Source organism: Daktulosphaira vitifoliae, unplaced genomic scaffold (assembly GCF_025091365.1).
Source record: "Daktulosphaira vitifoliae isolate Bord-2020 unplaced genomic scaffold, ASM2509136v1 Scaffold_1, whole genome shotgun sequence".
Lineage (NCBI taxonomy): Eukaryota > Metazoa > Arthropoda > Insecta > Hemiptera > Phylloxeridae > Daktulosphaira > Daktulosphaira vitifoliae.
In genome coordinates, this window is record NW_026099572.1 from 9,591,824 (window position 1) to 9,614,061 (window position 22,238).

Sequence of the window (22,238 nt, forward strand, 5' to 3'; positions counted from 1 at the left end):
AGATATTAATAAGGAACCAGCAGATCAAGTAGCTTTTGGAATAAAACACCAATTTTTTTAAAATTAAACACTATCTAAAGATTTGCATCGAAGCGTTTATTTTTGATAGTGATTTTAATCACTGTCAGATATCATTTACTTGATCCAACTATGCCACGTCACCACTGTGCCGCGACCCCCCTGTGCTGGGTTTTTATTATTTGTTTTAATTGAGTTTAACTATTTTCTTTTATGTCACTTCGTCGGTTATTAGTATTTAAGGGCCCCCCGTAATCCCTTAAACTTAAGATATTCATTAAAGAACTTCTAATATATGTGGTCATTTGTTATTTAATAATTGTCTACTATCATTACTTATTGGATGTGCGGTTAGCCGACATCCACCCAGGGGACCCATCTCCCTCTTCAATAATAGCCATTTAAACAGGCCTAAGGTAAGACGGCATTCTAGTGCGGTGCACAACTAGCCGTCCAACGGTCTAGCTGCCTCGTACGAAACTTAGATAATAATAAATAATTTATTAATTTGTTAATAATTGGGTTTAAAAAGCACTTAAAAACATTAAAAATCAAGAAATTAATCAATCTTTTGTGGCTGAACATTTATTGACACATAATCACTCCATTGAAACCATAAGAATAAAAAACGTAAATAATTACAAAGAACTAAATATAAGGGAGGCAATAGAAATTACACAAACTTGTGTAATGTATGCAAAATGTTATAATATTACTTAGTGATAATGTCACTGGGTTATAAGGTTACTAGGGGTACATAAAGAAGTATTTTTCGGTCAGAGTGTCAGTATGTGTTTAGTGTTGATAATGTTAACATTGTTCCAAAAATACGTATCCGCGATTGTTTAGTAATTTTTGTGGCTTTTTATAGTTTTAATTTTAGATAAGTATACTAAAGTGGGGTAATTATAAATACATTTTTTTAGCTTAATACATAAGTTTTTATTTTGAATTTACATTTAATAATTAATTTAAATAAATAAATAATATCTTATTATGATATTAACATATATAAAAACCAAAATTTTCAATCTGAAATAAATCCTGCTACATATTTTAAGAGAAAAAATAAATCTAGAACTACTTTATTCGTTTATACTTAACTCACTTCACACTATATTACAAACTTAATTTTAAGATAAATTTATAGTTGCCTAATTTACCACATTTTCAAAAATTAAAATTAAATAAAAATTTTGTATACATATGTGATCGCATTTTGAACCTCCTCTATAGCAGTTAGGTATAAAGTTGGTTTTACAGACTATATTGAGGGTTTACCTATTATCAAAAAAATATTCTCGAGTTCAATAGCGTTAAAATAAACGTTACAAGGTTTTATTTTAGCTCTAACTTATCAATAACGAAACATTATACTAGTGTATTCGTTTTTGAATATAAAGTTATATGTTTTAATAATATAATACTTGGTATTTTTTTCTATATTTGACATAACTTGAACAACTGATGAAAAATACAAACATTTTTAGAAATTAAAAACAATTGTTAGTTGTTTATTTTAGTTGCGCTTCATAATGACATTTTGGATTTTGTGAAAAATAAACTATTAAATAAAAAATAATATGTTTTAGTATATTTATTTCGTGTACTTTTTTGTAAATACATTAGAAGTTGAAAAAATGAATAATTTAATGAGCACTTTTTCGAGCTTCGATGGTTTACTTAGTAAGTTTAGCTTGAATTTAAAAAAATAAAAATGTATACTGTCGAATAGAATACTAAAACTAAATATTTTATAAAATTGATATACTGTAATTTTATTCAAAGTATAACAAAACATAAATAATTGTTGAGAAATCATGAAATGTTTACTCGTTAGAGTAACGCCAGAAAAATCTTTACCTTACTGTAACATTATCTCAATAGAAACAAAAATTTTATGTATTTGAAATTCACCTATCTATAAAAAATCAAACGGTTTAGAATTTTAATACAACAGAATTCGAGTGATTGTAAAAAAATTTCTAATATAACATTATTATCTAATAAATAAATTAGTTAATTATGTATGTTGTCATTTAAAAATCACTATCATAAGAAACGCTTCGATAAAAATCTGTAAATAGTGTTTAATTTTAAAAAATTGATGGATTACTCAAAAAGAAAAATAACTCCTATTTTTTGTTTATTTTGGACTGCCATTTGCACATAGAAAATAGGTCGATGGGACACATTTCTTTTTCAACTAATAGTACGTAACATAAGCTTTAATTTAACATATATTTAAAAGACGCAGTATTTCTAGAGCATTATCAAAAGTTGAAATTTGTAAAGAAGTTCCTATTTTGAAGCCCTCCCTGTGGGTTAGATTTCCAAAAAAGTTTTTTCAAATAAAAAAAGGGAAATGGATAGTTTTTATTAAAACAATTTTAATTCATTCATTTTTCAAGAAGTTATGGCAATTTTTAGAATATAAAGTGAAAAAAATGTCGAAATTTATCAATTTTAAAAATCGTAATTTTTTGTGGGATTTCCACCATTTACGAGTAACGAGGGGAAGATTTTGATTTTTGAAGATACTGTCTTTAACTAGACACGATTTGTAATCTTTTGACGTATCGTTGAAAAAATTCGGTACAGTGGGAGCTGAGAAAAAATAGTAGCAGACACAAAAAAAAATATATAATAAACATATCATGGTAAAATTAATACCTTCTCAGCTTGGTATCAAATATAAAATACCTAAAAAATGTCTTAACGTAGTTATTAGTTTAGGAGTAATCGAGTGGCTATCGTTAAATAAAAGAATAATTCTATATATATTTAGAAGTTCTAAGTATGTAATATTCATTGGAAATAATTTATATTAGTTCTAAGTTAGAATAATATAAATAAATATTTTAGGGCTGATATGCATCGATGACGGATGTGAAAAATCTAATTAACGAGTATCATATATAAAAATATTGTAGTTGATACGCATAATTAGACTTAAAAAATATAACACATAAATAACTGATTTAATTTTAGCTAACAATTATTTAACATATGTTTACAAGTTCAGTTTGTGTGTGAGTAAACACATCTTTCATATATTTTTCAGAAAATAAAGAATAATAGCTAGTAATGTTTATATTACCAGAAAATTTTTTTAATAAGCCAATAAGTGATGCCATTAAAAGCATTTGTTCATACTTAGGTACTAAAATTGTTCGAAAAATTGGGCACGTGTTAAATAAAAAAAAACATCCTAGTAAAATTAATAACTTTTTAGTATCGTATCAAAGCTAAAAATAACTAATTACTAAAATCTAATAACGTTTTCTGATAAAATGATCACTGATGCCAAAATTTTAACAAAATTTCCATATCAGACATCTCGAACTAAATACTAAAAATTATAAATGTTAAATATTATGTAATATTATGAATATTTCATTAAAATTATTATACGCTTAATACTTATAACATTAAATACCCGAAAAAAATACTCAGTAAAATGACATGTGTATCTTATGACATGCACAATAATGCTAAAAAATAAATTTAATAATGTACACTATGTATAATAATGTATACTATGTTTCAGAATAGAACCACATAAAAAAGTATTTATTAAAAAACAATTTTAGAATAACTCAAAAAATAAAGTATTTTTATGACTAATAACCAAAATAATTTAATTAGACAGTATACATGAAACATGATCATTACCATTAAGTTTATAATTATATCTTTACAACAGTTGAACAAATATCTTAGTATTAAAATACTTAAGGGTTGTTAAGAGCGCATTTTAAAGAACGGAGGTATTTCAAAACATGATTAAAAATAAATTTCGATACAATATTATCCTAGTTCTAAATTGTTTTTCTTTATAATAACTAAAAATAAAATAGATGGATGGTATTAATAATAAAGAATGATAATAGTATCATTTGTAAAGACATAGTAAATACAATTACTTTGATTTCTAGTTATTACTCAATTAGTGTAGTTAGTGTGTTAAAACTACTCTTACCCGATAATTACTGGAATAATAATTTACTGTTGTTTTACAGGTAAAATCTCAGCTGGTTAAAAAGAAGTGTGTTACTTAGCAACTATGATTCTTAGTCCTTAGTAAATAGGCATTTAATTAATTGCCTATTATAAAAAGAAAATTAATTTTATTATTATTTTATATTTCAAGTGTAAATTGTATATTTTTATTAATTTTTTTTTTTTTTTTAAATGATCTTTATCAGCATCGGCAGCTATGGCCATTAGCTATAATTTTTACAATATTTCTTTTTTTTTTTTACAATTAAAAATTATTTACAATTATGTGGTATAAGTAGAAATATTTACAATTTATTTATTTATTTATTTTTTTAAATTTATATTGAAATTAAATATCTATGTACAGGTTAGAATCATATAGGAATTTTAATGTTTTTCTTTGTTCTTTTTCATCTGGGCCCAGGCTTACTGCCAATGAGTGGTCAATGCTGTTTTCTGCTCTTAACTCTTCAAATTTTATGCATTCTGTTATTACATGTTTGACGGTTTTGGCGGTGTTGCAAACTTCGCAAATTGGTTCCTCATTCTTTTCCAGTATGTGTTTGTGTGTCATTAAGGTGTGTCCTATTCGTAATCTGTTAATTTTTACTTCTTCGTTTCTTTTTAGCGAGACAGATTTTGGCCACGGTTTTATGGATTTTTTTATTTCGTGGAGTTTGGAATATCCATTTTGCCATCTTAGTTGCCATTCTTTAGTCGTGTTTTCTTTTATTAAACGTATTATATCTTTTACTGTGAGTTTCTTAATTGTTGTTGCACTTGTGTTGGTTATTGCGCTTTTAGCTGCCCTGTCTGCTTCTTCGTTTCCTTTTATGCCGCAGTGACCTGGTACCCACATGATGATTATTTCTTTACCTAGGTTGGACGCCGATATAAGTTTGTTGTGTATATTTTATTAATTTTGTTTAGATGAGACAGCATAATTTCAGTTTGTTATTTGTTACCTTTAAAAAAATGTATGTGTCATCAATGTATATAAAGTATAAACTAATATATGTATTAAATTGAGTATAAACATATTTTCAAAGTTTTGCATGTGTGAATATATTGAAATAGTAATTTTTTGCTTTTTATAAATTGTAGCAATGTATTAGAATTATTAATACTATTGATGAAATCTAATGTTTCATTATTTATATCTGTAGTGGTATTAGAATTATCGACTGATAAAATTTCTGTTTTATTTTTAATTAGTTTGTTAACAATTTATTTATAATTGTTAAATAAATAATTAATAATTACTCATACTGTTGTTCATTTTTATTACATAAAATATATTATTTTTAAGTTTATTTTGTATGTCAAGATTTGTTCTTAAGTTAGTCTAAATTCTTTATGCATTTTTAAAGTGATATCTTTTTAAGATGTTAAAATTATTTTTTCATCAGTATTCACTTTACAATTGTGAAGTCTCTAAATCTCTAAAGCTTAAAATACCAACTTAACATATATATTTAACATTTCTGATTAAACAGATTATGTGCACTTAAAGACCATATTACCCCATTACAATGTATATTATACATTGTATACTCATAAAATAACATTTTTTTATTTATCCCAAATGTTATGGTTAATTTTTACATACTTTATTAACGTATACTATTTTAGTCAAATATCTCGTTGTCTAAACAATTTCTCATAGCATAAATTATCTATACTAAAAATAGGTTGGTTGTAAGAACATAACATTGTTTTGATTATTTACATGATCTTAATTGTTCTGTATTTAATTCTAATCTGGATATTTTTATTGTTTTATAATCAATATGGCCATCTTTTAGTTATGAACTGTATCTTAATACGAAACAATTCAACCAGTTTATTGAATTTACATACTTGCGTTTTTACTCGTGATAGGCTCTCAGCATAGATTTAATTTAGAAAATGACTGGTAGTCGATAACAACTTTTGGGGAAATTATTCGGAAGTTATTAGCATTTTACAATATTTACTGTAATAAGTGTATTTACTGTTATTTTTATCATTAAACCATTTTTGGTCGCATTCCTCCTCTCGAATAGTTATAAAAATTATAACAATTTGTGAAGTACTAGTCCAAACATTATTATTAACAAGTCATTTTTTTCATTAGATAATCATCTAATACATAAATTATTTATATTGTGATAAGTTCTTTGAAAAATTAAAGTTAAAACCTTTATAAGGCATAATAATGAACATAACAAATATTATATGATTATTTCTCAAATTGTTAATTTGAGAAATAATGAAATTAAAAGAATCTATTAAAAAAATTCCTAATAATATTTTTATTTTTAATCTTTTTATTTTAATAATTCTGTATATATCTTTTTTAATATTATAAATTATTGTAATTAATATTACTTTTAAAAATATTAATTATTTATTGGAGATATAATTATTTAACTAAAAAAACAGATAGTGGGGATGTGCCATAATAGAGACGCATCATAAATATAAATCTAAAAGTGATTAACATTACTGTCATAAAAATTCGTCGATTCATTTATATTTTATTTCATTGATATTTTTACCTACGTGTTGAAGTTAAAAATATTTTTAAAATTCCAACAATTACAATTTATTTCCTAGCATATCTTTTAAGTAACATTTTAATTCTTAATCTTTAAAACCATAATTTGTATTATAACTTGTAATAATTATTAAATATTAGTAGTCTCAATAAGTATGAAGTTAATTTCTTTACTAAAAACTTTAGACCTTAATTTGTATTCTAATTTTACAAAACATTAAAACAAAAATCTCAGCACAGTGAGGTCGCGGCACAGTGAATACGTGGCAAAGTTGGGTCAAGTATAATGATATCTGAGTGATAAAATCACTATCATAAAAAAAGCTTCGATACAAATCTGTAGATAGTGTTTAATTTTAAAAAATTAATAGATTATTCAAAAGCTACATTATTTCCTATTTCCTTATTTATATCTTGATTACAAGTTTTATGATTTACATATATATATATATATATATATATATATATTAGGGTGTCTCAAAAAAAATCATTATCACACTAAGTTAAAGCAGACGCCAAAATATACGTGGCTTTTCGGCTAGATACGTTTATTCTGCCTAGAATGAGTACCACGATTGTAAAAAATCAACATTGGTGACAAAAAAATAAAAAATTATTTTTATTTTTATAATTATAAATATGTATGTATGTATATATAGCTAATGCCAAATTTTAAAATGACAAAATGTAAAAAGGAAACAGTAAAATTTGACGATATTTTCATTTATTTTTATGTACATCGTATATTCTAGCGTACGTTCTAATCTAAAAGAAAACGTAGTAGTTTTAAACATTAGTGGAAAAAATTTTTTCCTCTTAAAATACACACAAATATTAATCAAATTAAAAAAAAAAAAATGAAAAATAAAAATTTTTTGGTTTACTTAAGTGTTTGTTGAACTTAACCATATTTTTGAGCTTTTTATGGACTTTACACAATCAATTTTGGACTTACAATTTTTTTTTCTAATTATTATTATTCGGCATTAAAAAACGAACAATTTAGATGTACTAAGTAAGAAATTTGAACAAAAATTGAATAAATAATGACATTTTATGTTTTTTTGAGTATTTTTGGTCAATTTTCTTAAAACGCGTTGAGCGACCTGTAAAAATTTTTTTTTTAATCTCAAATTTTCATAAAATGTTTATTTTAATGTATNTTTTTTTTTGTGTCTGTTACCACTTTTTCTCAGCTCTCACCGAACCGATTTCTTTCAATGATACGTCAAAAGATCACAAATCGTATCTAGTCGAAGACATTACCCTTGAAAATTGAAAAAAATTCCATCGTTCCCCGTAAATGGGGGAAACCTCCAAAAAAATTACAAATTTAAAAATCGCTAATTTTCTATATTTTTTCAATTTTTTTTACTTAAAAGTGCCATAACTTTTTAAAAAATGAACATATCAATATAATTCTTTTTTATATAGATGCATAATATCATTACCTTTTATTTGGTATATTTTTTTCATAAATTTAACCCTTAACCTGCCCACAAGGGGGGATTTAAAATGACAACTTTTTCACAAAAAATTAATTTTTTTAACTTAAATTTTGAAAATGTTCCGGAAGGTCTGACACTTTTATATATATCTTAAATTAAAGCTAATGTAATATGCTTTATCATGAAAAAAAAAAATTTCGGACTTTATCTTATCTTCATGGTGAAAATGGCTACCGAATGCTATTTTTGTGTGAAAATTTTCGATTTTGTATTTTCCATTTTTAACTTTATTATGCTATAACTTTTTGAAAAATGTATGAATCATTACAATTTTTTTATGAGAAGTAGTATTTATATAGATCTTTCATTCGACATACTGTTTTTTTAAATCGGACCATTTCCCTAAATACAGGGGGGATTCAAAACATAAAAATGCATATAGAAAGTAGAACTTTTTCAACGTAACTTTTGAAAGTGTTCCGGAAGGTCTGACACTTTTATATATATCTTAAATTAAAGCTAATGTAATATACTTTATAATGGTAAAAAAAAATTTCGGACTTTATTTTATCTTCATGGTGAAAACAGACATTAAACTTAATAAAAAAAATACGATTTTTGTAAAAAAATTCTTTTTTATATTTTTAACTTTATAATGCTATAACTTTTTGAAAGATGTATGGATCAATATAATTCTTTTTTTTGTAGATGCATGATGTCTTTACCTATCATTTGGTATATTTTTTTATATCTAACCCTTTACCTGCCCACAGGGGAAGATTTAAAATGACAACTTTTTCACAAAAAATTTACTTTTTCAACTTAAATTTTGAAAGTGTTCTGGAAAGTCTGACACTTTTATATATATCTTAAATTACAGTTAATGTAATCTACTTTATTATGCGAAAAAAAAATTTCGGACTTTATTTTATCTTCACGGTGAAAATCACTACCGAATGCTATTATTATGTGAAAATTCTCGATTTTATTTTTTACATTTTTAACTTTATAATGCTATGACATATTTAAAAGTGTATGGATCAACATTATTTTTTTATAAGAAATAATATTTTTTAATAATCCCTTTTTCATTCGACATACTTTATCTTAATTAGGATATTAATAATGAACTAGCAGATCATGTAGCTTTTGGAATAATCCACCAATTTTTTAAATTTAAACACTATCTAAAGATTTGCATCGAAGCGTTTTTTTTTGATAATGATTTTAATCACTGTCAGATATCATTATAATTGATCCATCTATGCCACGTCACCACTGTGCCGCGACCCCCCTGTGCTGGGTTTTTTTTTGAGTATTTTTGGTCAATTTTCTTAAAACCCGTTGAGCGACCTGTAAAAATTTTTTTTTTTAATCTCAAATTTTCATAAAATGTTTATTTTAATGTATATAATACATTAATGAGGTATCTCATAAACATTTCGAAGATCGATTTTTTTTGAGGCACCCTAATATATATATATGAGGGGAAATAGATTTATTTAAAAAAAAAGTATGTCGAATGAAAGAGATATATAAATAGTATTTATTTAAAAAAAATTATAATAATTCATACATTTTTCAAAAAATTATAGCGTTATTAAGTTAAAAATGTAAAAAAGAATTTTTTTACAGAAATCGTATTTTTTTGATGTCCGTTGTCACCATGAAAACAAAATAAGTCCAAAATTTTTTCTTTTTTTTTATAAAGTATATTATATAGGCTTTAATTTAATATATATTTAAAAGTGTCAGTATTTCCGGAACACATTAAAAAATTAAGTTGAAAAAGTTCTACTTTCTATATGTATTTTTAAGTTTTGAACCCCTTTGTAATAAGGGAAATGGTCTGATTTACAAAAAAAGTATGTCGAATGAAAGAAATATGTAAATATTATTTTTCATAAAAAAGTTGTGTTAATTCATACACTTTTCAATAAGTTATAGCATTTTAAAGTAAAAAATGTAAAATATAAAATCGAGAATTTTCACACAAAAATAGAATACGGTAGCCATTTTCATCGTGAAGACAAAATAAAGTTCGAAATTTATTTTTTTCATAATAAAGTATAATACATAAGCTTCAATTTAAGGTATATATAAAAGTGTCAATATTTCCGGAACACTTTCAAAAGTTAATTTTTTTTGATAAAGTTGTCATTTTGAATCCCCCACTGTGGGTGGGCAGGTAAAGGGTCGTATTTATAAAGAAAATTTACTAAATAAAAGGTAATGATATCATGCATCTATATAAAAAAAATTATATTGATTCGGTTATTTTTAAAAATGTTATAGCAATTTTAAGTAAAAAAAATTGAAAAAATTTCGAAAATTAGCGATTTTTAAATTTGTAATTTTTTTGGAGATTTCACCCATTTACGGGGAACGAGAGAAATTTTCTCGATTTTTAAAGGTAATGACTTCGACTGAATACAATTTGTGATCTTTTGACGTATCGTTGAAAGAAATTGGTTCGGTTAGAGCTGAGAAAAGTGGTAACAGAAACAAAAAAAAATACATTATAGTAAAATTAATACTTTCTCAGCTTCGCATTGAAGTTAAAATACAATATAAAAGTTCACATTTAGTAAACTAATATTTAAATCTAATTTGGCTTTTTATTATTATCTTAAAAATTATTTAAATGTAAATGAATTACAAGATGTGTTATATTTTAATAACTTTGGAGCATACCAAGTAGTCTAGCAATTCTTTAGTTTCGTTAAACTTTGGTCGGATAGAGTGCGCTAGATTTTTATATTTGGTTTAATTTAAATGTGATCATCTGAATATTTATTTGAACAGAAAATGTTATAAAAACACAATAAAAAACATTATTTTTATTATTCCACGTATTTAATTTAATTACTCTAGTGACTATGAATATTTTTAATCATTAATAACACTTTAAGTTTTAACTTTAATAATTCAATTTAAAAAATTATTTTTTTCTTCAAATAATCGCAAAAGTAAATCCACAAACTTTGTTAATAATACTTTTAGGATATTAGTAGATTTTTCTTAGCAATACATAATACTACAATTATGTTCCTTTAAAAATATATCTATTAGGATAAAACCTACTCTAATCTATTTTAAATAAATAATATAAACATTTTCTATTTATTACTAATAGATTCAATAGGCAGCAACAAAAAGAGACCGAATTTTTGAAAAACAATTAGCCAAACTATATCGATTTATGTAACAAAAATTTTATGTTCTCTTTAAAATTTTAATTAACATGCCAAGTACAAGCTAATTTAAATACCAAGCTCAAGGAGGTTACGGCACAGTGGTGACGTGGCATAGTTAGATCAAGTATAATGATATCTGACAGTGATTAAAATCACTATCAAAAATAAACGCTTCGATGCAAATCTTTGATTGTGTTTAATTTTAAAAAAATTGGTGTATTATTCCAAAAGCTACATGATCTGCTAGTTTCTTATTAATATCCTGATTAAGATAAATTATGTCGAATAAAAAAGGGATTATTAAAAAATATTATTTCTCATAAAAAAATTGTGTTCATCCATACACTTTTCAATAAGTTATAGCATTATAATGTTAAAAATGTAAAAAATAAAATCGGAAATTTCACACAAAAATAGCATTTGGTAGCCATTTTCACCACGAAGACAAGTCCAAAGATCAACCTTTTTTTTCCACAATAAAATACATTACATTATCTTTAATTTAAGATATATATAAAAGTGTCAGACCTTCCGGAACACTTTCAAAAGTTAAGTTGAAAAAGTTAATTTTTTGTGAAAAAATTGTCATTTTAAATCCCCCTCTGTGGGTAGGTTAAGTGTCAGATTTACAAAAAATATATACCAAATGATAGGTAAGGACATCATAAATCTATAAAAAAAAATACATATTGATTTGGTTATTTTTGAAAAAGTTACGGCAGTTTTTAGTATAAAAAATTGAAAAAATGTCAAAAATTAGCGAATTTTAAATTTGTAATTTTTTTGGAGGTTTCCCCCATTTACGTGGAACGAGGGAAATTTTTTCAATTTTTGAGGGTAATGTCTTCAACTAGATACGATTTGTGATCTTTTGACGTATCGTTGAAAGAAATCCGTTCGGTAAGAGCTGAGAAAAAGTGGTAACAAACAAAAAAAAAAAAGAAAAAAAAAACATCATAATAGTACCAATACCTTCTCAGCTTCGCATCGAAGCTAAAAATAAAATTTATTTAAATATATATTTATTTATAAATAAATGATTATTTATAATAAATATATACTTATTTAAAAAAAAAAATATGCTTGAAAAGTAGCATGAGAAAGCAATAATTATTAAAAAACGAATTCAACAAAATGATTATTGTATCAAAATGTATATGCGTTGGCAGTTGAGTCTGAAACATTCTATATATATTTCATTTCTACATAGTGTATGTATCACATATTTTAAAAATGATGGTGGCTCGAGACTAGATGCAGTCGCTGAAAGAGTTTTCTATTATCTCACAAAGGCGAAGATATAATGTGAAATATGAAACTCGAAGAAAATCCATTACTCACACGACTTACATGAGGTCTATATAAGTGTAAAGAACGATCCTGCAACCCAATCACTGCATGGATACATAACCTAGCGCATCTGACTTCACAAATCTATTAAACGGCAGCTATTTCCTCAAAAAACGTTTATCTTGTTTACGTGCTTTGGACACAGGAAATGATTTATGTGCGATGTTTACTCAACCACTGTCACCTAGTATTTTCAATATCAAACAATGTTAATCTTTATAATTCATCAAACAACTGAAAATCATATAAGTATAGGAAATGCCTAACCAAACTTAAGGAATACGCGCAACTATAAGACCCACGGCTCATTACTTTAAATCTTTATTTTGTTGAAATAATAAACGACTAAATTCTAATTCTATTATAGTCTTTCTCTAAAATATACTGGGAGTCAGTGTGGTGCAGTGGAGACTATTCAATCACAACTAATAATTGAGGTTAAGTTGTATTATTTACTACTAGTTCTCGAATGGGTACAATTTGAGAATTTTATCAGCGTCCCTAACGCGTTCCCTAATAGGATTAAAGTCACGAACCGTCGGAAAAGATGACCAAGCTGGATTATAAAAAATTTAGTCCCATTCAATAAATTATGTACTAATAATTATAGTCTTAAGTATTTTCTATACTATATGTAATAATTCCTATAAAAAACCAATGACCATTTTCCAGTACCATGCAAAAGAAGCCATTGAACAATCAATAAGGTGTTTAAGAAAAATGATAACCCAATAACAAAAGTATCATAAATAAGAAATATTCTATAAGTTTTCAATAAAACATTTCAACAGGAATAGTTATTAGAATACGAAAATTAAAATATTTGAAAAAATGTTATGTGTATCATACTACTCATATTTTACCCTATAAAACTATAATGCCGTCTATTATCTTTAAGACAATAAAATAACTTAAAGAGCTCCTCTAACTAACTTTGGCATAATATCACTAACGCCTTCGCAACTAGAAAACGCGTTTTTTATAAAATTCCGTTTTCTTAGCTTTGTTCAAAAACGAGCTGTTTGTTACATAATAAAGATTAAATTAGCCTCTAGCCCTGTAGTCCCCAAACAGAAGCAACGTAAAAAGTTTCGTCGGCTCTGAGTGCGCCGTTGTTACGAGTGGCATCAATTGAGACGACAATTGAGCTTGTTGTTGTTTTTTTATAAGTCTCGGCGAGTCGACGATACTTAGACGCTGACTTTCTTTTATGCGTAGGTAGCATTAAGTACATACTTTTAAATAAATATATACGTTTCCGTAATACGATTATACAAAGTATGTATACCTAGTGCAGCAAATGTTTGAAACTTAATTACGGATCGCGGCAAAGGGTTTTCGTTGCATCAACCATACCTCACTTTATTGTGCACACAAACTTCCTGAGAATTCAACGAGACAGTGGTGGTAGCAGAGGTGATCGATGCAATTTACATGATAGCTGATAAACGAACCTAACCTATCCCATATATGTACACAAAGTTTGTAAACTGAATATGTTATTAGACATAGACATATTGCGTGGAGTGCCGTTCGTTCGTAAAACTCGAATTAGCTCTGTTTAAATATTTGATCATCAGTCCCGCTCGAGTTTACCTAATAAACTATTGAGTATCATTTATAATTTATAAAAAAAACGTTTTTGACCTTTTATTTCAAACTTAGCTAACTCCAACAAATGCTAAAAATAATTTACAAGAGTCGCAAATTTATAATAAACACACAAAACGAGAAAAATAAATAGTACTTTCGTGTAAATGGTACGGTATCGTTATTTTATTAGAAGGTTAATAGAAGGTCGGTTGAATTTATTAGTGACTCTCAACAACGTTGCTCATTCATGGTAAATAAATCTATTTAACTATCAGTTGTAATTGATGAGCAAAATAGACCAAATAAACAAATCAAAGTTTAACAACTATTTTTCTCCCAGTAAAGTAAGCTAGCCGGAAACATTGAATAGTGACTAAACAATTAAGTGTTATTTTATATAATTTCATATTTTATACTAAATGGTCAACTTTCCGGTTCTTAATTCAAGATTTTCATTCCAATTTTACTTAATTAAAATATCGAATATTACTGTTTACGACTTAAATGAATATTATGTTAAAACATTTATTTAACGGGTCTAAGTTATCATCAAATAATATTTGTCTATGTTTTATTTATGTAATATATTAGTTATTGAACTCGATGTACAATCATATCACTGCCACTGACGTAATAATAAATTAAATCAAACTTGTTGTTGTAAAATCGACAATAAAAAACAAGTTTTGATGACTATCAGCTGATAATTTCAATAAGGTACACGCAAATAAATAAATTATCAATTATCAGTTTTAGTTGATGGCTAATTACTTGGACTAGGTTTAGTTAGTTTAGTGATGAACAAACGGCAAGTGTCGCTTCAAAGTATTTCAGTCACTTAGATATCTTAGTGCTATTAATGTATTTATTTGCATATCATATGCAAAATTGATCGTTAGTCTAAGTTTTTAACTGCCAATTAACTATAATAACATGCTATGGCCTAGGATAGGGCGCTTACTGTTGGCCAAGCACGTCCGACAGTTTGGCACAAAAGTCATAAACGACGTGCGGTTTACACGCGGCAATTACTCTCGAGTCACGAATGCAGACGTCCAACACTTTAAATCGATACTGGGCGATTGCAATATCTTGACTAGCGAAGAGGACGTGCGACCGTACAACGTGGACTGGATGAAATACATGTCTGGTAAGTCGTCTTAATCGCTTCCTATCCTTCCCAGATCTGCTATACTTACGACCCTTACTCAATTTAAATTGATCCTATTTTGCAGTTACACAATAGCTGATAACAAACAGTATATTTCACAATAATAGGAACACACGGCTAACATGTGCACTTTACTAATACGATAACTGATATTTTAAATATAATCAACAGATAATTTTGGTATCCCCTCTTAATAATGTAAAATTTAATAATGAAAAAATAAATAAATAGCGCAAATACAATTATCTTTTAAATAAAACAAGCGTTTAATAATTACATTATATGGATTAAAGAAACCATTAAGTTTTTAGATGACTAACTCTCTTGGTCTTTAGTTTAGTAGATTGTTTTGTTGGTGTCATATATTATTTAATTTTCTCTTATGTTTCCAAGAAAATGTTACATGCAATGAATTACTACACAGTAAATCTGCATTCAACAATTGTGTTAAATGTAAATATACATTTCAAAAAACATGAATCTCGTACTTTTTACATCAATAAATATAGAATGTAAGTTTTTGTATATCCTTTCACGCGCATTTTCGTTATGGTTACAGGTGAGAGTAGGACTGTGCTGAAGCCAAAAAATACAGAAGACGTGTCAGCTATAATGAAGTACTGCAACGACAGAAACATAGCGGTGTGCCCACAGGCAGGTAATACTTGTATATCTGGTGGCAGTGTGGCTGTATTCGATGAGGTGGTCTTGTCCATGCAACGGATGAACAACATAATTGATTTCGATCCAGTGTCCGGTGAACATAATGTCTTTTAATACATAAATAATTACTAGCTCAAATCACTACTTACATGTATTATATTGATAGAGAAATTTATATTAGTTGTATATATAATGTAACAACCCATAAGGTTTAGTGCTTAGTAATCATTTAAGTTGGCTTACAATCATTTGTAGAAAATAACTTATCTGACCTAATGATTTGCAAAATAGAGTTCGTCGAGTTTATTTTTTAGATTATTATAAATAATTCTAGTAAGAAGAAATCAATTCAATATAATAAATTACATTCCACAATGTGTTTCACTCTTTGTACTCGTAAAATTAAATAATAATTTCCATGTTCTCTTGATTTTATTTAAATCACACGAGAAAATAACTGTAGGGTAGGACTCGAACAATTAGGTTATAAATAAAACAAAGTACTTTACTAATTACACTGTAGAAACAGTACATTGTTAATTAACTGTTTTTTTTTATGTGTAGAGACTTACAAACGTATTCTTGTCGCTATTGAGCATATAATGAGATTTAATAAACGTACACGTGTTTTATTTTATCAATCGTACTCTTAAACTTAGACGGCACACAGTGACATCAATCGATCACTGTCACGAGTAAGGGTGTCTGCAAAGAAGTCATAAAAGTAATACGTGGCGCTAGATATTTGTCTAAACGTTCCATTTCAATTTATAACCGTGTTACTTTAGTATAGGATACGTCTACTAAAAAGTTTTGAGAACAACTCTGTCAATATTTGATATCAAGTAATGTCACGTTGAACTGACAAACTTAGAAATCAATGTTTCCCAAAACAAAATAGCCTTTCATTATCATCCTTGTTTACCGCTTTATTAAATATTTGTAGCAATTTTTTGCGATTGGAAAATAACTGGTTAAAAAGGGCGCATAAAAAACTATTATATGATATCACATCTCCCGCACAGTAGAGAGTGTTGTATGAAAATTCAAAATCTGATGACATCATGATTGACTGGTTCATGAAACTTGTATTACAATAGACACTCGTTTTACCCCTGCGCCTTTGTAATCGTAACTTTTACTCGGCCGTCGATTGATTTGCTCAACGGGCGCATAATAGAAGTCATTATTTACAGTAATACAATACAACTCTTGTGATGTATACTTGTGGCATATTGTTCAGTTATATATATAATTTTGTTCGCGTGTGACCGACAGGAGTGTTGGTGTGCGAGGCGGGATGCGTCCTGGAATCGCTGATGGGGCACGTGGAAGGCTACGGGCACATAATGCCGTTGGACTTGGGGTCGAAGGGCAGCTGTCAAATTGGCGGCAACGTGTCTACCAACGCCGGAGGCATACGCGTCATACGGTACGGCACGCTGCAGGGATGCGTACTTGGACTGGAAGCCGTGAGTTCACTGCCACTGCACACCATTACGATAATAACGACGTCATGTAATATAAATGATAAAAAGTCTTTATTTAGCAACCGCCGAGTGTACGCGGCTCGTAAACAAAATAACATGGAGATGGAGGTCTAGCTGACGACACGAGGGTAGGTATCGATGCGAGACTTTGGAGACGGTTCGTTAGCTCCGTACGGTCTCCAATATCCGAAATAGGCACGTGTGTTAAATTCAATTAAGTGGCTGTTCCATAAGGAAGGTCGACCGGGAAAATTCCACGTAACGATGTTACTCTTTCGTTCACGTACACGCAGTTTATAGCATTATGATTATTGCGTTAACTATTATCTTACCGTACACAGTTTGGTATTGTGTACTTGGACGACCGAAAAACAAGCGAGAAAATTACTCACCAAAAACAGTCGAAAGCGTTCACGTTTCTTTGTAAAAAAGGAATTCCCCTAGTCGTTTTTCACTCGGAACTTCGAACGCGTCAAAAAGTGAAATCGCTGTCGCGTGACAATTTTAATCACTTGCCGAAAAAATGAAAAATGTTCAAATTACTTTTGAGTTATTTCTAAGAAAAAAAATTGCTGATAAAAGATAAATATTGAGGATTTTACAATATAAAAAACAATCGAGATTCATTTCACTAGGCTTCGGTAATAAAACTGAAAAATACAATAAAACATCAAAGTCATACTTACGCACTAATTAAAACACTCTCAACTACGTCGAGCGGAGTCTGTTTATATTTTAACAAACATGAACAAACAACGAGCTCTGATAGAAATTAGACCGCGTTAATTACAATGTTTCCGAATACATAAAATCAATGATCTGTGATGGAATTAATGTGCACTATGGTGATAGAATCCTCGTAACGGTTCACTGATCTCTATAGCACACCCAATTCCGATGGTAAATTTCGATGAAGGCATAATTTGTATGCTAAAATTAAACCAACGCATTAAATCCGATCTCTCTGACTACCCATCTGTACCCTCGGGAGAGCTAAAAATATATTATTACAGCGTTTTTAATGAAAATTCATTTTTCACAAACGATCACTGTGGATAAACGTTTAACGACCGGAAAAAAGTATTTTGGGTCTTGCTCGCACTTAATTGGGTGATTTTTTTTTTTTTAACACAAAAATCGATTTGGTATGTGCCAAACGTTTTTCCTTACCCATTTCCCCTTTCAATAACTTTTATTCTTATTATATATATATAAACCCAACGCCAAAACAGCCAACGCTCCCTTATAATTGCTTCTGTCACCCAGCACGCACAATCTGCTCCCACACGTTCGATTCGGCAAATTTATTATTATTTTTTTCCTCGTTTTTAATCAAATCAGTGTTTTCGAGTTGTTCTCTTTTTTCTCCCCTTTTTAGTACCTAATCTAACGAATCTCGTTCTTTGGTCTTGCTTCTTTTTCCTTTTATTAGACTCGGTCGCGTTTCACTTTACTACTAAGTTACACAAAATAACCCTCCAAATGCCTTTTCTTAATTAAACACATAACTGTTCTTTACTGCAATCCTCGATCCCTGAGATTTTTTCTTCCTCCAACCATTACTACGAGATGAATTTTAGACTTCCATATTAATATAAGAAAATGTGTTTGAATATTTTTCTTAATTTTTATCTATAAAATACATTAATCAAACTTTAATGGTTTTTAACTTTAATTATTCTAACAAATATCTGTTTCATTATGCATTTTTATAGAATTAATTAATTATGAATACAATCGCATAGCCCAATTTTTATTATAGGACATCATAATGGATAAAAAAATCCAAAGATTATATTGGGTTTTAATGTTTAAATATTAGCCGATGGATTGTGAAGCGATTTATGTTTTCACATCGTATTACACTTTATTGGTAATGAATTACTAGTATCATTTATTAAAGTCATCGCTTATTTAAAATTTTATAAAAATTGTATTGAAAACTTTTACTAAAGTTGTTAACTTGTGAGTCTTAGTGTTAAAGAATATTTTACCCAAATATTATCTTTTGTGCCGTTATGAATTATCGTTGTGTAACTGTTATGAATAAATTGTTTTGTTATAGGTGACTGCCGATGGTTCAGTTTTAGATTGCCTGAACACTATGAGAAAAGATAATACCGGATACCATTTAAAACATTTGTTTATTGGCTCGGAGGGTACTTTAGGAATTGTCACAAAAGTAGCTATTATGTGTCCAATTTTACCCAAGAATATTTCTGTAGCTTTTATAGGTAAAAAAAATGTTTAATGTAATACCATAATAAAGTTCTATACATTACTTTTTTTCTTTCTGATAAAATTAACAAACAATGTAAAACTTTATTTCCCGTTCTTTAGTTATACAAACCCTAAATACGCTGAAACTAAATACCATTGTGAGCATTTGCTTAAATGTTAAAAAATCTTTATCATGTAAAATTATACTACAACCAGAGCAATAAACCTTTTATAGTTTGATAGCCATCATTAAGTTTAATTTTCTCGTATTTTTTATAAGGTACATTTTGTTAAACAATATGATATGAAAAAATCGTTATAAATATTTAAAGACTCGAAAAAAGTGTAAAAAGTTTGAGCACATAATATGCGTGTTGGCTGAAGCAGCTGTTTATTTTACTTTGGAGTACATATTTTGTTATTTGATATAGACAAGTATAATAAAGGGTTGTTTTTAAAAACTTTGAGTGGTATTTTCATTGAAAATGGTCAATGTATAATTATCAAACTTTTCAAATTAAAAGGGGAATCGACATTCTGTTTCAAAGAAATGGTTTCATACGACCTATTCAAATGGTCGTTAATATTTAATTGGACGAGATACAATTTAATAAGTCATTTCTTCGATTTAATACTCTGAATGTCATGGTCAAAACTTTATCCAAACAGTGCTCAATAAACCCGCACACGTTGAATTGCTACGATAGTCTCTATACCGAACATAATATGAACCCTATAAATTTGCAGTGCTTTGTGACTAAACATATTACACACTAAAATCGATAAAGCTTTTATTACACCATCGTAGTGCAGCCAATAAATTAAAGTTGTTCTTTTTCGTCGTTTCTCTTTAAATTAAAAAAGAAAAAACTATTTTCTCATATTGAAGGTTGTCTACAACAACACTAGTTTCCTTATTAAAAAATAATTAATCAATTGAAAATCGATGTTGTAATTTAGTCCAAATTTGAACATTTTCTTTTCCAGGTTTAGACAGCTATAAAAATGTGCTGAAACTATTTTCGATAGCCCGGGAGGAATTTTCTGAAACGTTATCGTCTTTTGAAATTATGGATAATACTATCGTAACGGCCGTTGAAAAAAATTTAAAATTAAATTGTCCTATCCAAAATGTGCACCCGTTTTATGTTCTCATCGAGCTAGCTACCAGTCGGCCGAACGTTGAACAACACCTTACAAACGTGTTGGAAAAAGCTTTATACGAATCGATTATCTCCGACGCTACTACTACAGATAAGATGTCCAGCATTAATGTGCGTGTCATTAGACAAACTTAATATATATTGTATCACTGTAAGCTAATGAACAATTTTAAACGTAGAATATTTGGAAGATTCGAGAGAGAGCATTAGAAAGTCTGATGAAATACGGCTATGTGTATGCATACGACATATCAGCACCACTTCACTGCTTTTTCGACATTGTAGAAATATTAAAAGAAAAACTGAAAAGTGCCGTTGACTGCGAAGCCGTTTGCGGCTTCGGACACATAGGTAAGTAAACAGAGTTGTCATTGATTTTGTAAACATAATAACTATTTACAAATAGCGAAAAATGCTTAGGAGTTTTAATACTTACATTTATTTTTTAACAACAGGTGATGGAAATTTGCATTTGAATGTGGCTACGAGGGAATACGATGAGAATTTGTCCAGAATCATTGAGCCGATCGTTTATGATTGGACGTCCAAGTGCCAAGGGAGCATTAGCGCCGAGCACGGTATCGGAGCTATAAAAAGGAATTACCTGGAACGTACAAAGAATAGCCAAGCTCTGGCTTTAATGAAAACATTGAAACACACTATGGACCCCAAGTGCATACTGAACCCCTACAAAGTTCTAGCGTCAGCCAAAACGTGATTAACCCGTTTAAAATGAAAAAAAAAATACAACCAGAGTTCTACGTCCAGTCTGAACAGCGATAAAAACAAACAGTCTCGTTAAAATAAATATTTTGTTTAAATGTATATACGGTAACTGCTTTGCTGCACAGGGACCCTAATTTTTTTTACGATATTACAAAGCTGAACATTTCTTCTTCGCCATGGAGGATCATTAAGACTCTCCAAATTGAGTACACTTGGAAGACAATCATTTACGTTATTATTTAATTTTGTATTGTTCAACTATTGTAATACACTATTACGTTCTTGTGTTTTTTTATGTAATCGATAAATCTAATAACAAAAAATATCGTAGTGTAAAATATTAATATTGTACTATTATTTATTGCACTGTAAATTATTAATTAATTCTGTACTTTTGCCTCTTAGGCATATATAAATTAATAAAATAACGAAATGTTTATTAAGTTAAGTAGAACCGAAGTTAACATGACAGTATTATTAATTACAACGTTTGATCGGTAAAACTTATATTCTGGAAGTATCAAGAATTGTTAAACAATAGTTCTTGTAAGCTTTAGGTGATAATATGTCATGTTGCCGTCAGTAACGTACGACGAACATTGGCCACTTTTATATCTATTTTAATAGTGTGCATGTTAAATGTTTTACACGCAACTTA

At 28.0% G+C, this 22,238-nt stretch overlaps 1 protein-coding gene across 2 annotated transcripts; it reads left to right on the plus strand.

Annotated features, from left to right (window-relative positions):
- The first annotated feature begins 14,902 nt into the window (after positions 1 to 14,902).
- On the plus strand, positions 14,903 to 22,034 carry LOC126910362 (D-2-hydroxyglutarate dehydrogenase, mitochondrial-like). 2 transcript variants are annotated; one of them, XM_050692869.1, is made up of 7 exons: positions 14,903 to 15,297; positions 15,878 to 16,075; positions 17,260 to 17,453; positions 19,537 to 19,705; positions 20,679 to 20,965; positions 21,034 to 21,205; positions 21,310 to 22,034. In XM_050692869.1, the coding sequence occupies exons 1-7, from the start codon at positions 15,081 to 15,083 to the stop codon at positions 21,570 to 21,572; spliced, it is 1,500 nt and encodes a 499-aa protein (XP_050548826.1). In that variant the 5' UTR covers positions 14,903 to 15,080; the 3' UTR covers positions 21,573 to 22,034. The 2 variants fall into 2 exon arrangements, with proteins under 2 accessions (XP_050548826.1, XP_050548827.1); XM_050692870.1 differs by lacking the exon at positions 14,903 to 15,297 and adding an exon at positions 15,589 to 15,771.
- The last annotated feature ends 204 nt before the right edge of the window (positions 22,035 to 22,238 follow it).

What these genes read in the sequence shown, in the direction of transcription:
- LOC126910362 (XM_050692869.1), top strand. Translation starts at nt 15,081, where the DNA reads ATGCTATGGCCTAGGATAGGGCGCTTACTGTTGGCCAAGCACGTCCGA. An exon ending in CTGGATGAAATACATGTCTG is followed by an intron (nt 15,298 to 15,877) that starts GTAAGTCGTCTT and finishes TTATGGTTACAG; the next exon opens with GTGAGAGTAGGACTGTGCTG. An exon ending in GCGTACTTGGACTGGAAGCC is followed by an intron (nt 17,454 to 19,536) that starts GTGAGTTCACTG and finishes GTTTTGTTATAG; the next exon opens with GTGACTGCCGATGGTTCAGT.